Source organism: Pseudophryne corroboree (genome assembly GCF_028390025.1).
Source record: "Pseudophryne corroboree isolate aPseCor3 chromosome 3 unlocalized genomic scaffold, aPseCor3.hap2 SUPER_3_unloc_27, whole genome shotgun sequence".
NCBI classification, from domain to species: Eukaryota; Metazoa; Chordata; class Amphibia; order Anura; family Myobatrachidae; genus Pseudophryne; species Pseudophryne corroboree.
Window position 1 is genome coordinate 972,561 of NW_026967516.1, and position 21,298 is coordinate 993,858.

At 47.8% G+C, this 21,298-nt stretch overlaps 1 protein-coding gene across 1 annotated transcript in view; it reads right to left on the bottom strand.

The window, feature by feature from the left end:
* Positions 1-4,223: 4,223 nt before the first annotated feature.
* Positions 4,224-21,298, bottom strand: part of LOC134983868 (zinc finger protein 585A-like) — a 152,780-nt gene continuing 135,705 nt past the window's right edge. The window contains exon 5 of the mRNA XM_063949486.1: positions 4,224-7,361. Coding sequence (XP_063805556.1) covers positions 5,617-7,361 — 1,745 coding nt within the window. The 3' untranslated portion in view covers positions 4,224-5,616. The remainder of the gene's footprint in view (positions 7,362-21,298) is intronic.

Here is a 21,298-nt window from a genome sequence, read left to right on the forward strand (position 1 = left end):
TCCCTTGTCATTATTGCAGTTAGTTCTGGGATTTTATTTCCTAAGCTCCTAGCATTTGCACACATAGCTTTTAGAGTTTTGTTTGTGCTTTTTCTGTTCCTAGCTATGTTCTTCTCTCTGCCTATTTTTATTTGGTTTTGATCTGAATTATCTTCTGTTGCTGTGGATATGCTTCCTATTCCCTTTGCCTGCAGAAACAATACCTCTGTGTTGTGGCCCTTGCATTAAGCAGGCCAATTTCCTTCATGGCCTCCACCATGAAGCCTGCGGAATCCTGTATGTGATGTAAAAAGATGTCAATGTCACTCCCATTTATGGACTCTAAATCATCTAGTAAGGTGCCTGACCACTTTACTATGGCCCTAGAATCCACGCACAAGCAATAGTGGGTCTCTGAGCCACTCCTGTAGCAGTGTATAGTGATTTGAGCGTAGTCTCAATCTTGCGGTCAGCCGGCTCCTTTAAGGAGGCTGTACCAGGAACAGGTAAAACAACTTTATTTGACAATCTAGACACAGAAGCGTCCACAATAGGTGGGGTTTCCCACTTCTTCATATACTCCTGAGGGAAAGGGAAAGAAATGAGCAGCCTTTTAGGGATTTGGAATTTCTTCTCTGGGTTTTCCCAGGTTCCTTCAAATAGGGAGTTTAACTCCTTTGATGCAGGGAAGGTAACCGAGGATTTCTTTTTTACATTAAAATAATATTCCTCTTCCTGAACAGGAACCTTCTCAGTTATCTGCAAAATATCCCTAATGGCCGCAATCATAGCTTGTACCCCTCGGGCAGGAGCTGCATCTCCCCCCAGATCCACCTCACCATCCCCTGTATCTGAGGCGTCGGTATCAGTGTCAGCATGCATTATCTGGGCCAGTATACGCTTTTGTGGACACGTGGGTGGGGTGAGAGGCGCAGTTGTGGGGGCTGAATCCCTAATCAGATCCTGCACAGATGTTCTCAAAAACCTGCGTCTCTCAGTATGGGATAATCTGGTAGAGATATTTGATATCATACCCCTTATGGAGTCCACCCAAACGGGTTCAGATCCAGAAGCCTGAGGTGTACTGATTTGAGTACACAGCAGGGACTCCCCTGGAGAAGATAACACTCTGCAGTACAAGACACACAGGGGGTCATTGTGATCCGTTCGCTCGCTGCTTTTTGTCACAGCCAAGCGAACGGGTCCCTACTGCGCATGCGCCGGCCAGGCAGCTGAAGGCCGTATCAGGGATACAATTGCCTCTGCCTGATTGACAGGCAGAGGCAGTCGCTGGGCGGGAGGGGGCGGAACGGCGGCGTTTTGTGGGAGCGGTCCGGCCAACGCAGGCATTGCTGGACCGAACGGGTGGTAGGCCGCAGCGAGCCGGGGAGCGATGACAAGCTCTCGGCTAAAGCTGTGCTGGCCAGGAGCGATGCCTTTGCACTTCTGTGGGGGGCCGGCACTGACATGCGGGGCGGACTAGCCCTGTGCTGGGCGTCCCCCCCGCATGTCAGTGTGATTGATTGTAGCTGTGCTCAGAATGACCCCCACAGTCCCCTGACATGGTAATGTGAGAAATATGCGCACACACACACAGGAAAATGTCAGTTTCCCCCAGAGTACCTTCAGAGTGTCACAGAGTATGAGGAACCAGCCACACAGCGCCCTATCTGGCTAATAGTATAAAAGCCCGGCGCTGACTAATTACCCTTAATAGGGTAGCTAGTACCATTTAATTACACTTCCCCCTCTATAACCCCCTGGTACCGCAGAGGTAAGCTGGAGTTGTCTGGAGGGGCAGCGCTTTCCTGTCAGGATCCTGTAGTGAGATCTGCAGGGAGAAAATGGCGCTGGTGAGCTGCTGGGTCTGCCCTGAGTGAAAGCCCCGCCCCCCCCTGTAATGGCGTGCGGCTTCCCACACTTTTGTTTATACTGGCCTCGTGGTATTATGTCTGACAGCGGGACACAGCCCCAGTCAGACCAGTGCAGGGTAGTCTTGCTGGCTCAGAACGCCCCTCATAGCGCTGACATACAGTTAATGTGTTGCTGAGTCTTCCAGGAGCGCAGCCTGAAACCAGAGCTGCTCTCCCACCATTGTGCCGCCATACCCACCGGCGACCCACTAACCGGGAATTCGGCGCTGTACTCACCACTCTTCAGGCTCTGTAGGGGTGGCAGCGTGCTGCGGGAGTGTGCGGTCGCCATGGTGGGGCTTGCGGACATTTCCCTCAGGAGCTCAGTGTCCTGTCAGCGGAGTAATGGAGCCAGTAACTCTATATTAATTCGGCCATTCTCCCCCCTAAGACCCACGAAGCCGGCAGACTGGTGCCAAACAGCCTCCTGTAAAAAATTAGACTCTAGAAAACAATAAAACTAAGAAAACTCCTAGGAGCTCCCCTAGCTGTGACCGGCTCCTCCGGGCACATTAACTAAACTGAGTCTGGTAGGAGGAGCACAGAGGGAGGAGCCAGCCCACATTGTGAAACTTTTAAAGTGCCCATGGCTCCTAGTGGACCTCTATGACATAAGAGAAATATCCTCTAAAGCAGAAACAATTCAGGGTTTCAGTTTTGCAGATAAGTAAAACAGATACATATCAGGAGCCAAAAGCCTATGGGGGTCATTCAGACCAAGTCGCAATAGCGCCGCGCAGCAGTTTGCTGGTGGTGGCAAAATGCACGTGCGCAGCGGCTGTGCAGACACACATTGCGGCCGCATCCCTGAGTGTTGAACGCGGGTGGGCCAGGACCATTTTCCGGGGGGGCTGCGTGATGTCACATCTGGGTTCATCTCTGATTAACCCCTATAAGCTTCCAGAGTGCACCTCATATCTCATCTTTTCCAAGTTACTACAAATGATATGAGATCGGTAGCAGCACTACTTTCAGGATTATTACACAGAACACACATAAAGGCTGACACAGCAAATAACAGTAACACATACAAGGGATTAGACATAAGGAAGCATAATAATCATTCTCTTGGTGTTTAACATAGCCTACGTTGTATCTCTCTTTCCGGACACAAGTCTGCAGAGGTGGAAAGACCTGCTGGTGAGAAAATTGTCAACTCAAGCGGAACGTGACCCGTCAACAGCTCCTCCTTCATTTTCTCCAGCAACTGGGGCTGCGAGGAAAAGGATAACATTTCCGAGCCCACCCACTGGACACAAAAGTAACACTACAAGTGACACATTAACAGGAAATTGTTTCTGTCATCATAGCGACAATTATCTGGAAATAAGATAATACACAGACACATAAAAAGACTCAATGGAAATCTTTTGTTTTTAAACAACTTTATTTCATATCTTTAATACACAGATTTTTCTCTATATTTTCAAATTAAAAAATACTTTACTCTGCACAACATGGATAAAATATCCTTTAAAGCACAGAAACAATTCAAGTAACATTATAGTATTGCAGGTAAGTAAAACAGATACATAGGAGAGCCAAAACCCTATGGGGGTCATTCAGACCCAGCCGCAATAGCGTCCCGCAGCGGTTTGCTGGTGGTGACAAAATTCAAGTGCGCAGCGGCCGCGCAGACACACATTGTGGCCACATCCCTGAGGCGCGAACACGGGGGGCCAGGACCATTTTACGGGGGGCTGCGTGATGTCACATCTGCGCTCATCTCTTATTAACCCCCTATAAGCTTCCAGAGTGCATCTCATATCTCATCTTTTCCAAGTTACTACAAATGATATGAGATCGGTAGCAGCACTACTTTCAGGCTTATTACACAGAACACACATAAAGGCTGACACAGCAAATAACAGTAACACATACAAGGGATTAGACATAAGGAAGCAAAATAATCATTAAGTCTAATTATCAACGGATTCTGTACTGGACCCATACACCTCTTTACTGCCTCCAGCACCCCCTGGAACTGCACTGCGACCATCCGCCCTGTCCCCCCCCCCCTACTACTTCCATCCGCCATGTCTCACCCCACTACTGCCACCACCCTTTCTCCCCCACTACTGCCACCTGCCCTGACTTTGCCCCCACTAGTACCAACCTTTCTCCCCCACTACTGCCATCCACCTGCCTCCCCCTACTGCCACCGTCCTGTCTCCCCCACTACTGCCACCCACCCTGTCTCCCCCCACTACTGCCAGTCCTGTCTCCCCCAACTACTGCCACCCACCCAGTTAAGAAAGCCAGAATTTTATTCTCCTGGTGGCTGCGAACTGTCGCACGCCCTGTCTCCCCTCCCCACTACTACCACCCACCCTGTCTCCCCCCTGACATCTCAGCACTGCTTGGGGATTCTTGGTAGTACCGTTAAGTCCTACATCTGCAGGTGGAAGTTAGAAAGCAGGGCAGTAAAGAGGCAGAAGCTGCTTCTGGTACCATGGACCCTGGTCATGGTGGGCTGAGTCAGTAAGATTATGTAATAGAGTCACCATCTTACAGGCAGCCGGTGAAGGGAGCAGAGAATGGGTGTTATGTGGCAGGAACGGGCTGGTTAGGTAACAGCCTGGCTGCTACATTCAGTACAAGCCACAAACGGTGCAATTATTTTGCTGGGAGACCCAGGTAGAGGACATTGCAGTAGTCTATGCGTGATGATACAAGTACATGTATGACTGTAGGTAGATCTTCTGAGGGAAATAAGTGCTGGAGTCTGGCTATGTTCTTCGGATGAGGATCTGATTGTGGCTGATACCTGATATCTAAGTGTCACTCCACAATCCAGGACACCAAGATTCCACACAGGATCAGCATTTTGTAACTCTGAACCCCCAAGCATTGGTTTGCAAAGCTGAGTTGTAGCCCTGCCCTTTGACGGTGAGCTTCTATCATATGTACATGTTTCACCAGGACTGAGTCACAGTCAACTGGCATCACCCATACCTGGAGCTCAACTAGACAACCATTTAGGATTGGTACTGGGTTCTCAGTACCCGGAGCAAAAGACAGGTCATCTGTATAGCAGTAGTAGATGAGGGCATGACATCTGATTATTTCACCCTGCGGTAGCATGTATATTGCAAAAAGCATAGGAGATAGGATAAGAACCTTGAAGAACAACACAGGGCAATGATAAGTATACTCCAGAAGATTAAAATGGTTCCTCACCTGAGTGATGTCTATTGTGTGCAACAAGAGCTGATTTACTTCTCAGAGTATGGAAATGGCCTCTCATCAGTGTGACTTCTCTGATGTATAACAAGATGTGATTTACTTAAACACCATTTCCCACTAAGAGCAAGAAAATGGCTTCTCACCTGTGTGACTTCTATAATGTTTAATAAGATCTGATTTGTGTCCAAAACATTTTCCACACTCAGAACATGGAAATGGATTCTCACCTGTGTGAGTTCGCTGATGTATAACAAGATATGATTTATGTGTAAAACATTTCCCGCACTCAGAGCAAGAAAATGGATTCTCACATGTGTGACTTTTCTGATGTCTAACCAGATGTGATTTCTGTTTAAAACATTTCCCACACTCAGAACATAGAAATTGCTTCTCACCTGTGTGACTTCTCTGATGTTTAATAAGATATGATTTATGTGCAAAACATTTCCCACACTCAGAACATGGAAATGTATTCTCACCTGTGTGACTTTGCTGATGTTTAACAAGATATGATTTATGTGTAAAACATTTCCCGCACTCAGAGCAAAAAAATGGATTCTCTCCTGTGACTTTTCTGATGTCTAAAAAGATGCGATTTCTGTGTAAAACATTTCCCACACTCAGAACATGGAAATGGCTTCTCACCTGTGTGACTTCTCTGATGTATAACAAGATACGATTTGGGTGTAAAACATTTCCCACACTCAGAACATGGAAATGTATTCTCACCTGTGTGACTTCGCTGATGTTTAACAAGATGGGATTTCTGTATAAAAGATTTCCCACACTCTGAACATGGAAATGGCCTCTCACCTGTGTGTCTTTTAAGATGTGCAACAAGTTGTGATTTTCGTGTAACACATTTCCCGCACTCAGAGCAAGAAAATGGCTTCTCACCTGTGTGACTTCTCTGATGTTTAATAAGATCTGCTTTGTGTCCAAAACATTTTACACACTCAGAACATGGGAATGGCCTCTCACCTGTGTGACTTCTCTGATGTTCAATAAGATATGATTTATGTGTAAAACATTTCCCACACTCAGAACATGGAAATGTATTCTCACCTGTGTGACTTTGCTGATGTTTAACAAGATTTGATTTCCGTGTAAAACATTTCCCACACTCAGAGCAAGAAAATGGCTTCTCACCTGTGTGACTTCTCTGATGTATAATAAGACACGATTTGGGTGTAAAACATTTCCCACACTCAGAACATGGAAATGTATTCTCACCTGTGTGACTTCGCTGATGTTTAACAAGATGTGATTTCTGTATAAAAGATTTCCCACACTCAGAACATGAAAATGGCCTCTCACCTGTGTGTCTTTTAAGATGTGCAACAAGTTGTGATTTTCGTGTAACACATTTCCCGCACTCAGAGCAAGAAAATGGCTTCTCACCTGTGTGACTTCTTTGATGTTTAATAAGATCTGCTTTGTGTCCAAAACATTTTACACACTCAGAACATGGGAATGGCCTCTCACCTGTGTGACTTCTCTGATGTTCAATAAGATATGATTTATGTGTAAAACATTTCCCACACTCAGAACATGGAAATGTATTCTCACCTGTGTGACTTTGCTGATGTTTAACAAGATTTGATTTCCGTGTAAAACATTTCCCACACTCAGAGCAAGAAAATGGCTTCTCACCTGTGTGACTTCTCTGATGTATAATAAGACACGATTTGGGTGTAAAACATTTCCCACACTCAGAACATGGAAATGTATTCTCACCTGTGTGACTTCGCTGATGTTTAACAAGATGTGATTTCTGTATAAAAGATTTCCCACACTCAGAACATGGAAATGGCCTCTCACCTGTGTGTCTTTTAAGATGTGCAACAAGTTGTGATTTTCGTGTAACACATTTCCCGCACTCAGAGCAAGAAAATGGCTTCTCACCTGTGTGACTTTTCTGATGTTTAACAAGATATGATTTCTGTGTAAAACATTTCCCACATTCAGAACATGGAAATGGCTTCTCACCTGCCTTAGCTGCCTGATGGGTGATAAGCTTTGTGTTCTGTGTAAAACATTTGGCATCTATAGAACAGGGAAACACTGTATCTACTGTCAGAGCTGTAACAGATGCACCAATATCAGAGAGATCAGGAGAACATTTCCCAGGATCAGAGGGATCAGCTGATAGAGCTGGATGAATAATTGGGGTAATGGGGTTATCTCCTGGGGAATCCTGTCTACTGTCATAATCTTTTACGTCACAATCCGGGGATAACATTAAATGACCTTCTGAGATATTCCTGCTTGTGTGTCCATCTGCTGGAAATAAAATACATTATGGAAATATTAATTTTCCTGTATCAATATTAATCTTGTAAACAATTGAAGTCGACTCTCTGGGACACTTAATTGTAAATGTGTGTATATAATTAAACATAACTTTTTATGAAGGCTTTATAATATTGTGTCTCAGACTATCATTTTGTCCACCCTTCTGAGAACACTCACAATAACAAATGTAATATTATAATAAGACTTAGATATATCTCTCTCTTGTACTGGTAACTAACCATGAAGTATAAATGGAGATGTAGTCACTCGCCAAGTCCTATGTCAGCACCAATGTAAAACAATGGATGGGGAACATATCGTATGAATTGGAGATTCTAGATGAATAATAACATCAGTCATATGAGCTGATGGATCAGAGAAATGTCTCCTAACGTTACTCCAGGAAGCACTGGTAAGGTAGCATTCCTTTATGTGCGTGCTCATACGCTGGTTAGCCTGTACATGTGTTACTCACCCTTATATAAGGTATATTGCTACAGCAGAGTAGGTGTGGTACAAGGTATTTTACATGCAATACACCATATAATACACTGCAATCATCATCTGCTAGGTTATAATCCACTCTTACATCTCCATCATCAGTGTCTTACCTCTATATTCTCAATAGTAATAAGGATGATGTGTGTACAGTAAGTATGATACAGAGAATTACATATCAGGATCTATACAGCTGCCGCCATACTTCTGCTTCTCATACGTGTGCTACTGACAGCAATGAACATCTGAGTGAGAGTGCAGGAAAGACAGCAGAGTCTGATGAGAAAGAGATTGGATCTGCCTTTGCAGGGATGTACCACACTTATTAGTATATAAAATAATAAATAAGAGGGGCCTGAGTCCATCCAGACGTGCTTTCTGGAGTTCTCCCCACTAAGTGGCTTCTTATCTACCCTACCTGATAGCTCTCAGCCGCCACTGGGACCAAGACCCAATTTATTAAGTCCCCCACTCCTACTGTGCAAAAGCCACTCGCTCCGCTCACTCCAGGCACTGTTCACTGCCGCAGCCTAGTGACGCTGCTGAAGTCATGGGCTGTAGTCTGGGGCTAAGTGTGCCCAGTCTTTCCTGCACGCTCCGGACCCCTAACTTGGAGGAGCTTTTGGCTCAGGAGGGAGCACTTGCTCTCCCGATCACACAGGTGCACAGCTCCCACTACTGCTGGGGACAGAACGGGCTGCCCATAGTCACTGGAGCCCGGTGGTGATATTGGGAAGTGCGGTGGCTGCCATTTTGGATCATGGCGCCCGGCCATCACATGCTTTGCCTTCTGCTTTCAATAAGGTGTAAAATTTATATAAGCTGCTAAATAAATGTCCTGACGGCTGGACCGGGGTCACTACACTAAATTGAAGCATTTGCCTGGCGGTGAAACTACCTTCTATTTATATGGTACCACTATAATCTACTTCCTCTCAGTCTACATGCAGAGCCCAGTATCAAGTATCGTCTGAGTACAGCTCATTACACTCTGATTACAACCTCCCAGTATATTATTTTGTGGATTTATCCACTGAATATATTTTGCCATTTGTGTCTCTCTGTGCTGAGTACTTCACGTCTGTGGTCACGCTGACCTCTAGTAGAATATGTCGGTCATTACTGTGTTATTTGAGTTGCATTACATCAGGTTTACTTGAAATTTTGGCTCGGATACCACCGTCATCCCGACTGAGAATGTCATTTTGAACTGAGTCATCTTGATGTAACCTCCTGACAGCGTACTACTGCTCCTTTTATTTATAGATAGTTTGTATTTTCCTATCTCAGAGAGGTCAGTCTCTTTGTAGCCGGCTTACCATTCCTCCAAAAAAGGTTAAAAGGTACCAAATCGGCCCCGCCTGTCCATCTCTTTGGTACCTCGAATTCAGGTGGTCCATCTGAGACTGCTACAACATCATCTGCTTCTTCTTGTCAGATGCACAGCCCGGCTGTATTGGCTGAAGACGTCTTAAGACACTCTAGAGGATCCTGTTACTCTACACTCTATACATTCTATGTTATCTACATTTAAGGACTGAACTAACCTCAGAACTTAACTCTAATATTCAAGCTTTGAGGTCTGATATCAGTGAGATTGGCACTCGTACAGACTAAGATGAAAGAGATTGTTGCGTCTCACAAAGATCTGATTTCAGCACGACACCCTTCAGGAAGACCCGGTCTCTATTCGTGATAAAGTCATTGATTTAGAATACAGGTCTCGGAGAAATAATATCAGAATAATGGGCGTTCCGGATTCTGTTACAAATGCTGAGCTCTATGATTATGCCACGGTTCTCTTTTCAGAAACTTTCACTGAAGGCTTCTGCCACGGACCTTCTTATTGATAGGATACATAGACTCCCAAAGTCCAAATAGGCCCCTATCCAAGCACCGAGGGACACTCTGCTCAGAGTCAACTTTTTTCATATTAAAGAACGCATTCTACAGGCTGCTTTGTCTTCCTCATCCACAGCTGAGTGCCTGGATTATCTGCAGATATTTCCAGATATTTCTCCTGCTATTCTGAAAAAGTGGGATATTCCTGTTGACAGTCCTTCATGATACTTAACCTAAACAAATCCCGTAGGAGTTGTCTTCCGTCTCGAAGTAATATGCTAAAGTAGTAAGACTTTTGCAGACACTCAGAGTTTGTTTCCTACTGTAACATGTGCCAACTCCCAAGTTACTTGGCATGGATATATTTTTGGGCCAGATTTATTTGCTCCTGTTATTAGTTTAAAACATATATTTTTTACTCTTTATTTCCTGTGCTATTAAATTGCTATATGGTCTTATATTCTTTCCACTGTTACGTTTCAGAATACCTTTCTAGAAAGCTTAGGTGTTCAGGTAAAGCATGACTGATTCGTCTTTAACATCTTTTTGCTCTTATAACAGTGTTGGTAGTACATAAATTGGATAACTGGACATGTTCTTGGCCTTTACCTCCTTTGGTTACATTGAGATTAAGAATAGTAGTACAGTATGTTATGCTATATTTGATATTTCTTTGTACAATTGTTACTATGATGACTAGATTTTGCACTCTCGTATGGCTACCTGGGGTAGTCGGTGGGTTTCCCTTTTAGGCCCGACCACCACCTTTATCCACCTTTCTGTCACGGTACCCTAGTGACGGAATCTCTAGCTTCTTTATGGACGCTATTTTTGTTTGTCTCCCATTTTTGTTCCCTATTTTATTTCTTCTGTGATTTGATAGTTTGAAGTATGCACACACCCTACAAACTCTATTGGACTTGACACAGATGAACCTAGAGGTTTCATACCATGATCTGATCTCTCTCTATCACGGTGATGTTTTTAAGTCTTAATGTAAAAGGTCCTCATTCTCCCCGTAAGAGACGTCTCGCAATAAAATATTTCGCTGACCAGAAGGCGGCGGTGGTAGCCACTCAGGAATCACATGTTCCATTGCACTCTCCCCCTCAGTTTACCAATAACTACCCAGCATGCTCTATCTCCTGTGGTGTAGCCATCCTTTCTAATAGATCCTGCCCCTTTCACCTGGAAAGCAAGTGGGTGGATTGCAACGGCAGATGTTTGATTCTAGCTGGGAAGATTCATAATATATATGTCCCCCTAACACCAGACATCCCCGATTTCTTAGAGAAATAATAGGATTTTGGTTACCTACCGGTAAATACTTTTCTCGTAGTCTGTAGAGGATGCTGGGGTCCATATTAGTACCATGGGGTATAGATGGGTCCACCAGGAGCCATTGGCACTTTAAGAGTTTAATAGTGTGGTCTGACTCCACCCTCTATGCCCCTCCTACGAGACTCAGTCTAGAAACTGTGCCCGAGGAGACTACATACTTCGAGAGAAGGAAATACACAGATAGTGGTGAGATTCATACCAGCTCACACAACAAGGCAAATCCGGCTAACATGCCGGAAAACTCAGCAACAGCTGAAACAGTACTGAAACAGTAAAGACGCAGAACTTACCTAGGAACCAGGCAGTACTGAACCAAAAAACCACTGCAGGATAAAGAAGCACTGGGCGAGCGGCTAGCATCCTCTACGGACTACGAGAAAAGGATTTACCTGTAGGTAATTAAAATCCTATTTTGTCTTACGTCCTAGAGGATGCTGGGGTCCATATTAGTACCATGGGGATGTACCAAAGCACCCAGAATGGGCAGGATAGCGCACAGGCTCCTGCAGAACTGTGCTTGACCAAACTTGAGGTCATCAGAGGCCAAAGTATCTAACTTGTAAAACTTAGCAAACGTGTTCGACCCAGACCAAGTAGCCGCTCGGTAAAGCTGAGACACCCCGGAGAGCCGGCCAGGAAGAGCCCACTTTACGAGTGGAGTGGGCCTTTACAGATTTTGGACACGGCAATCCTGCCATAGAACATGCATGCTGGATGGTGAACCTGATCCAGCGAGAAATATTCTGCTTAGTAGCAGGACACCCAATTTTCTTGGGATCATACAGGACAAATAGAGAGTCCGACTTTCTGTGACGAGCAGACCTCTTCACATAGATCTTCAAAGCCCTCACAACATCCAAGGCCTTTGAAGCAATTGAGGAGTCAGTAGCCACTGGTACCACAATAGGTTGGTTGATATGAAAAGCCGACACAACCTTAGGAAGGAACTGTTGACGTGTCCTGAGTTCCGCCCTACGTACTTTTACAGGACAAAGCCCCCAATTCAGACACACGTTGCACAGAAGCTAATGCCAGCAAAGTGACAGCTTTCCACGTGAGAAACTTGACCTCAACCGCCTGTAGAGGCTCAAACCAATCTGATTGCAGGAAATGCAACACCATGTCCAAATCCCAGGGTGCCGTCGGCGCCACACAGGGAGGCTGGATGTGCAGAACCCCTTCAAAAAGGTCTGAACCTCAGAGAGAGCAGCCAATTGTTTCTGGAAGAAAATGGATAAAGCCGAAATCTGTACCTTGAGGGATCCCAATCTCAGGCCCATATCCACTCCTGTTTGCAGGAATAGGAGAAACCGTCCAAGTTGAAACTCCACCGCAGGAAACTTCATGGATTCACACTAAGATACACATTTTTTCCAAATGCGATGGTAATGTTTAAACGTTACCCCTTCCTAGCCTGTATCAGGGTAGGAATAACTGCAATCGGAATACCCTTTCGAGCTAAGATCTGGCGCTCAACCACCATGCCGTCAAACGTAGCCGTGGTAAGTCCTGATAAGCGAACGGCCCCTGTATTAGAAGATACTCCCGAAGAGGCAGAGGCACTGGATCTTCCAGCAGTAGATCCAGCAGATCCACATACCAAGCCCTCCTTGGCCAGTCTGGAGCAATGAGGATTGCCAGAACCTTTGTTCTTCTTACAAGCTGTAGAACTCTTGGAATGAGAGGAAGTAGAGGGAACACATACACTGACGGGAATACCCACGGTGTTACTGGTGCATCCACCGCCACTGCTTGTGGGTCTCTCGACCTGGAACAGTACTTCTGCAGCTTCTTGTTGAGGCAGGAGGCCATCATGTCTATGTGGGGAACCCCCCACCAACCGGATGCCTCCTCGAACACCTCCGGGTGGAAGTCCCATTGTCCTGGATGGAGATGGTGTCTGCAGAGGAAGTCTGCTTCCCAGTTGTCCAATCCCTGAATAAAGATTGCTGACATTGCCACTGCGTGTCTTTCTGCCCAGAGGAGGATTCTTTTCACCTCTGACATTGCAGCCCTGCTCTTCGTTCCGCCTTGTCGGTTTATGTAGGCCATGGTGGTCACGTTGTCCGACTGCACCTGAACAGCCCGATCCTGTAGAAGGAGTGCTGCTTGCAGAAGGCCGCTGTACACGGCTCTTAGCTCCAGGATGTTTATTGGAAAGGATTCATGACTTGACCACCTTCCTTGGAAGGTCTCCCCTTGAGCGACTGCTCCCAAACCTCTGAGACTTGCATCCATGGTTGGATGGATCCAGTCCTGAACCCCGAACCTTCGGTCCTCCGGAAGGTGAGGCAGTTGCAGCCACCAGAGAGTGAAATCCTTGCTTTCGGCGACAGACGTATCCTCTGGTGCATGTGTAGGTGAGATCCCGACCACTGGTCCGGGACATCCAGTTGAAAGGACCAAGCATGAAACCTTCCGTACTGCTGAGCCTCGTATAAGGCAACCATCTTCCCCAGAAGGCAGACACACTGATGAACCAATACCTGGGTAGGCTTCAAGACATCCCGGACCATTGACTGTACCAACGTTTTCTCCACTGGGAGAAACACCCTCTGCACCTCCATGTCGAGGATCATCCCCAAGAAAGACAGCCTCCTTGTCGGCTCCAGATGAGACTTGGGAAGGTTCAGGATCCAACCGTGCTAACAGAGCAGATGCGTCGTGAGATCAATGGACCTTAACAACTTCTCCCTGGATGATGCCTTGATCAGCAGGTTGTCCAGATATAGAATTATGTTCACCCCCTGCTTGCGGAGGAGAACCATCATCTCTGCCATCACCTTGGTGAAGACCCACGGTGCTGTGGAGAGACCGAATGGCAGTGCATGAAACTGATAGTGATCGTCTAACAGTGCAAACCTGAGATAAGCCTGATGCGGCGACCAAATCGGAATGTGGAGGTATGCATCCTTGATGTCCAGGAACTCCCCCTCCGCCAGACCTGAGATCACCGCTCTCAGAGGCTCCATTTTGAACTTGAACTCCCTTAGAGAAGGGTTTAACAATTTCAAGTTCAAAATTGGTCTGACCGAACTATCCGGTTTCGGTACCACAAAAAGGTTTGAATAGTAACCCTTGTTCAGCTGATGAGGCTGAACTGGAACAATGACTTCTGACATTACCAATTTTTTTATGGCTTCCAGAAGGATTTCCCTGTCAGCCGGCAAGCCTGACTTGAAGAATCGGTGAGGTGGAAGAGTTTGAAACTCCAGCCTGTACCCCCGGTACACAATATCCAGAACCCAGGGATCTAGGCCGGATGACATCCAGATGTGGCTGAAATGTCGGAGTCTCGCTCCCTCCTGACCGACTTCCAGGCTAGGCGGTCCACCATCATGCTGAAGATTTTGAGGCACCAGAAGCAGGCTTCTGGTCCTGGGAACCTGGGATTTGGCTCGACCACCTCTAAAGAAGGTGTGAGAGGGTTTGTTCTTTTTAGTACTAGCGGGTTGAAAGGACTGTGACGTGAGGTTTCTTCGTAGCCGGTGCAGCGGATGGAAGAAAAGGAGACCCGCGGTAGCCGTGGCAATCTACGCATCCAGCGCCTCCCCAAAAAGAGCCTGACTTGTGTAGGGTAGGTTCTCCACACTTTTCCTGGATTCCGCGTCCGCAGACCACTGGCGCAGCCAGAGACCCCTATGAGCCGAGACGGACATGGCGGAGATCCCCGCAGCCATGGGACCCAGATCCGTCTTGGATTCTACTAGGGACCCTGCAGAATCCTGTATGTTACGTAAAAACAAATCAACGTCACCTCTATCCATCGTAGTCCAGTCCTCCTGCAGAGTGATTGACCACTTTGCTATTGCTTTTCAAATCCATGCACAGGCAATAGTAGTCCGCAGGATCACCCCCATCGCCGTGTAAATGGATTTGAGCGTAGCATCAACCTTGCGATCTGCTTGGTCTTTCAACGCGGTGGATCCCGGGACAGGTAAGACCACCTGCTTTGACAGCATGGAGACAGACGCGTCAACTATAGGCGGGGTCTCCCATTTTTTTCTATCATCCTCCGGGAAGGGAAAAGCAACCAGAACCCTTTTAGGAATCTGGAATATTTTCTCCGGGTTTTCCCAGGATTTTTCAAATATAGCATTTAATTCCTTAGATGCCGGGAAGGTTAGCTTACTGTCCGTGAAAAAGGCCTCCTCAACTCAACACATCCCGCATGGCCTCAATCATCTACTGCACCCCCTTGGCAAGTGATGCCATCCCCCTCGACCCATCACCGTCTGCCATGTCAGAATTGGTATCCGTGTCACCCTGCGTAATGTGGGCAAGATCACGTGTGTGAGAATGTACCGCAGGGGACCCCGAGGGAGCAGGACCGGGTCATACAGCCATAGAGGACTGTAATACCTGAGTGGCAGTATCAGTCCTAGCAACCCTTTCAGAAATCTGAGAAATAACCCCCCTAAGAGAGGCTAACCACTCCAGTTCCCTAGCCGGGATCTGCGCTACAACAGTGCAATCCTGATTACATGGGATGGGATCTTCCTGAGAAGATATATTCTCTGCAGCATAGGAGACAGAGTCTAGACATGTTTGCTTGTACACCCCACACACCCCACATACACACAGGGTACTGGGCAGACAGAGTCCCCCCCCCCAAGAATGGCAGAGAGACGTAGAGATTGGAGCCAACCCACACACAGCGCTATTACAGGTATAGGGAGACCCCAAACCAGCACTGACTGTGTCCATTAATAGGTGACCCTGCCTATATACAGCCTTCCCCCCCTTCTACCGTACAGATAGCTGGAGGTGCTCTGTAGGGACTCCTCTTCACAGGCAGTGTGGATGCAGACAGGAAAAAGGCGCTGAACGCTGCTGGGTCCGCTCTGAGGAGAAGCTTCGCCCCCGTAATGGCGCTGTCTTCCCGCTCTTGAAGATTATACTGGCCTAAGGATTTTTGGTGCTGGCTGAGATCCAGGGACACCGACAGGCTGTGTGGCCAGTATAGGGTGTAGGCGTCGGCTCAGGGCGCCCCTCACAGCGCCGCTGAGCCCCGAAGCGCAGTTAGTACTGTGCTACCTACCCTGTTGCCGCCATCTTCACATCGGCTCCACGCTTGCGAGGGGCGGATGACTCTTCAGCTCTGCAAGTGGTTGGCGGCATGCTGCTGGGGCGAGCGTTCCCCTGTGGCGGGGAGCGATCTATCCCCTCTGGAGCTCAGTGTCCAGTCAGCGGAGACAGTGGCTCAGACCCCGCAGGGCGGACACTGCTCCCCCCCCCCCTCAGTCCCTCGATGCAGGGAGGCTGTTACCAGCAACCTCCCTGTAAAAAAATAAGAATTTACTCACCGATAATTCTATTTCTCGTAGTCCGTAGTGGATGCTGGGGACTCCGTAAGGACCATGGGGAATAGCGTCTCCGCAGGAGGCTGGGCACAAATAGAAAGCTTTAGGACTACCTGGTGTGCTCTGGCTCCTCCCCCTATGACCCTCCTCCAAGCCTCAGTTAGGATACTGTGCCCGGAAGAGCTGACACAATAAGGAAGGATTTTGAATCCCGGGTAAGACTCATACCAGCCACACCAATGTACAACTTGTGATATGAAACCCAGTTAACAGCATGATAACAGAGGAGCCTCTGGATAGATGGCTCACAACAATAACCCGATTTAGTTAACAATAACTATGTACAAGTATTGCAGACAATCCGCACTTGGGATGGGCGCCCAGTATCCAGTACGGACTACGAGAAATAGAATTATCGGTGAGTAAATTCTTATTTTCTCTGACGTCCTAGTGGATGCTGGGGACTCCGTAAGGACCATGGGGATTATACCAAAGCTCCCAAACGGGCGGGAGAGTGCAGATGACTCTGCAGCACCGAATGAGAGAACTCCAGGTCCTCCTCAGCAAGGGTATCAAATTTATAGAATTTTGCAAACGTGTTCTCCCCTGACCAAGTAGCTGCTCGGCAAAGTTGTAAAGCCGAGACCCCTCCGGCAGCCGCCCAAGATGAGCCCACCTTCCTTGTGGAATGGGCTTTTATTGATTTAGGCTGCGGTAATCCTACCGCAGAATGCGCCAGCTGAATAGTGCTACAAATCCAGCGCGCAATAGACTGCTTAGAAGCAGGAGCACCCAGCTTGTTGAGTGCCATCAGGATAAACAGCGAGTCAGTTTTCCTGACTCCAGCCGTCCTGGTAAAATACATTTTCAGGGCCCTGACTACGTCCAGCAACTTGGAATCATCCAAGTCCCTAGTAGCCGCAGGCGCCACAATAGGTTGGTTCAAGTGAAAACCTGAGACCACCTTCGGGAGAAACTGAGGACGAGTCCTCAACTCTGCCCTATCCATATGGAAAATCAGATAAGGGCTTTTACATGACAAAGCCGCCAATTCTGACACACGCCTGGCCAAGGCCAAGGTCAACAGCATGACCACTTTCCACGTGAGATACTTTAGCTCCATGGTTTTAAGTGGCTCAACCAATGCGACTTTAGGAAATCCAACACCACGTTGAGATCCAAAAAGTGCCACAGGAGGCACAAAAGGAGGCTGAATATGTAGTACTCCTTTAACCAAAGTCTGAACTTCAGGCAGTGAAGCCAGTTCTTTCTGGAAGAAAATCGACAGAGCCGAAATCTGGACCTTGATGGACCCCAATTTGAGGCCCAACGTCACCCCTGCTTGCAGGAAGAGCAGGAATCGACATAGTTGAAATTCCTCCGTCGGGGCCTTCATGGCCTCCCACCAAGCAACAAATTTTCGCCAAACGCGGTGATAATGTCTTGCGGTGACATCCTTCCTGGCTATGATCAGGGTAGGGATGACTTCCTTCGGAATACCCTTTTCCTTTAGGATCCGGTGTTCTACCGCCATGCCGTCAAACACAGCCGCGGTAAGTCTTGGAACAGACAGAGTCCCTGCTGCAGCAGGTCTTGTCTGAGCGGCAGAGGCCAAGGGTCCTCTGCCAGCATCTCTTGAAGTTCCGGGTACCAAGCTCTTCATGGCCAATCCGGAACCACGAGTATGGTTTTCACTCCTCGCCTTCTTATTATTCTCAGTACCTTGGGTATAAGAGGTAGAGGAGACACATAAACGACTGGTACACCCACGGTGTCACTAGAGCGTCCCCAGCGATCACCTGAGGGTCCCTTGACCTGGCGCAATATCTTTTCAACTTCTTGTTGAGGCGGGACGCCATCATGTCCACCCGTGGTCATTCCCAACGGTTTACCCGCATTTGGAAAACTTCTGGATGAAGTCCCCATTCTCCTGGGTGTAGGTCGCCCATCGGAGAATCCTTGTGGCTTCTGCCATCGCCATCCTGCTTCTTGTGCCGCCCTGTCGGTTTACATGGGCGACTGCCGTGATGTCGTCTGATTGGATCAGTACCGTCTGGTTCTGAAGCAGGGGCCTTGCTTAGAGGGCCCTTGGCTGCAGAATATTTATGTGAAGCGAAATCTCCTTGGAAATTTCTTCCCTGTGTGATTGCACCCCAGCCCCGAAGGCTGGCATCCGTGGTCACCAGGACCCAGTCCTGTATTCCGAATCTGCGGCCCTCTAGTAGATGAGCCCTCTGCAGCCACCACAGCAGCGACACCCTGTTTCTTGCTGACAGGGTTATCCGCTGTTGTATCTGTAGATGGAACCCGGACCATTAGTCCCACAGGTCCCACTGGAACGTCCTTGCGTGGAGCCTTCCGAATGGAATTATGCTTCGTACGAAGCTACCATTTTTCCCAGGACTCGTGTGCATTGATGTACCGACACCTGTCCTGGTTTTAGGATGTCTCTGACTAGAGATGACAACTCCTCGGCTTTTTCCACTGGAAGAAACACTCTTTTCTGGTCTGTGTTCAGAAACATTACCAGGAACAGAAGACGTGTCGTCGGGACCAGCTGTGACTTTGGAATATTGAGAATCCAGTCGTGCTGTTGTAGCACTTCCCGAGAGAGTGCTACCTCCACTACCAACTGTTCTTTGGACCTCGCCTTTATCAGGAGATCGTCCAAGTACGGGATAATAAAAACTTCCTTCTTGCGAAGGAGTATCATCACTTCGGCCATTACCTAGGTAAAGACCTTCGGTGCCGTGGACAACTCCAACGGCCGCGTCTGGAACTGATAGTGACAGTCCTGTACCACATATCTGAGGTACTCCTGGTGAGGAGGGTAAATGGGGACATGCAGGTACGCATCCTTGATGTCCAGGGAGACCCTGTAATCCCCCTCGTCCAGGCTCGTAATAACCGCCCTGAGCGATTCCATCTTGAACTTAAATCTTCTGATATAAAAGTTCAAGTATTTTAATTTTAAGATGGGTCTCACCGAACCGTTTCGATACCACAACCACTGTGGAATAGTAACCCCTTCCTTGCTGAAGGAGGGGCACCTTAACAATCACTTGTTGTGATTATAGTTTTGAATAGCCACCAACACCGCCTCCCTGGCAGAGGGAGTTGCCGGTAAGGCAGATTTTAGGAAACGGCGGGGGGAAGAACGTCTCGAACTCCAGCCTGTACCCCTGAGATACTACTTGAAGGACCCAGGGATCCATGTGAGAGAGCCCACTGGCCGCTGAAATTTCTGAGACGGGCCCCCACCGTACCCGGGTCCGCCTGAGCAGCCCCAGCACCATGCTGTGGACCTACCGGACGCAGGAGAGGACTTCTGCTCTTGGGAACTAGCTGTGTGCTGCAGCTTTTTCCTCTGGCAAAAAAAAAAAAATCGATTTCCCAGCAGTAGCTGTGGAAACGAGGTCTGAAATACCATCCCCAAACAGTTTTACCCCCTTATAGGGCAACTTCCATGTGCCGATTCGAGTCGGCATCGCCTGACCATTGCCAAGTCCATAAACCCCGTCTGGCGGCAATGGACCTAGCGCTTATTTTTGATGCCAGCCGGCAAATATCCCTCTGTGCATCACGCATGTATAAGACCACGTCTTTTATATGCTCTATTTTCAGCAAAATATTGTCCCTATCCATAGTTATTTTCCGACAGGGAATCTGACCATGCAGCGGGAGCACTGCACATCCATGCCGAAGCAATGGCTGGTCGCAATATAATGCCCGAGTGTGTGACTATATCTTTTAGGGTAACCACCTGCTTTCTATCAGCAGGTTCCTTCGGGGCGGCCGTATCCGGAGACGGTAGTGCCACCTTTTCTGATAAGCGTGTAAGCGCTGTATCTACCCTATGGGGTGTTTCCCAACGTGACCTATCCTCTGGCGGGAAAGGGTACGCTGCCAATAACCGTTTAGAAATTATCAATTTCTTACCGGGGGAAGACCACGCTTCCTCACACACCTCATTTAATTCCTCAGATGCAGGAAAAACTACTGGTAGTTTTCTCTCACCAACATAATACCCTTTTATGTGGTACCTGGGGTATTATCATAAATGTGTAATACATTTTTCATTGCCTCAATCATGTAACGAGTGGACCTATTTGGAGGGTACCCTAGTCTCATCGTCGTCGACACTGGAGACGGTATCCATGTCGATATCTGTGTCTGCCATCTGAGGTAGCGGGCATTTTTAGAGCCCCCCATGACATTTGAGACGCTGGAACAGGCACAAGCTGAGTAGCCGGCTGTTCTGTGTCGTCGACCTTTTGTGTAAGGAGTTGACACTTTCACGTAATCCTTCCATAAGTCCAACCACTCCGGTGTCGACCCCGCAGGGGGGTGACATCACATTTACAGGCATTCGCTCCGCCTCCACATCATTATCCTCCACATACATGTCGACACAGCCGTACCGACACACAGCACACACACAGGGAATGCTCTGACAGAGGACAGGACCCCACAAAGCCCTTTGGGGAGACAGAGGGAGAGTATGCCAGCACACACCAGGGCGCTATATATCACAGGGATATCACCTATAAAAAGTGTTTTCCATTATAGCTGCATATATAATGTATACTGCGCCTAAATTGTGCCCCCCCCTCTCTTTTTAACCCTTTCTGTAGTGTATTAACTGCAGGGGAGAGCCAGGGAGCTTCCCTCCAACGGAGCTGTGAGGGAAAAATGGCGCCAGTGTGCTGAGGGAGATAGCTCCGCCCCTTTTTCGCTGACTTTTCTCCCGCATTTTTATGGATTCTGGCAGGGGTTAAAAAGCACCTATATAGCCTCTGGAGCTATATATGGTGCCAGTTTGCCAGCCACGGTATCAGTATTGCTGCTCAGGGCGCCCCCCCCCAGCGCCCTGCACCCATCAGTGACCGCAGTGTGAGGTGTGCATGAGGAGCAATGGCGCACAGCTGCAGTGCTGTGCGC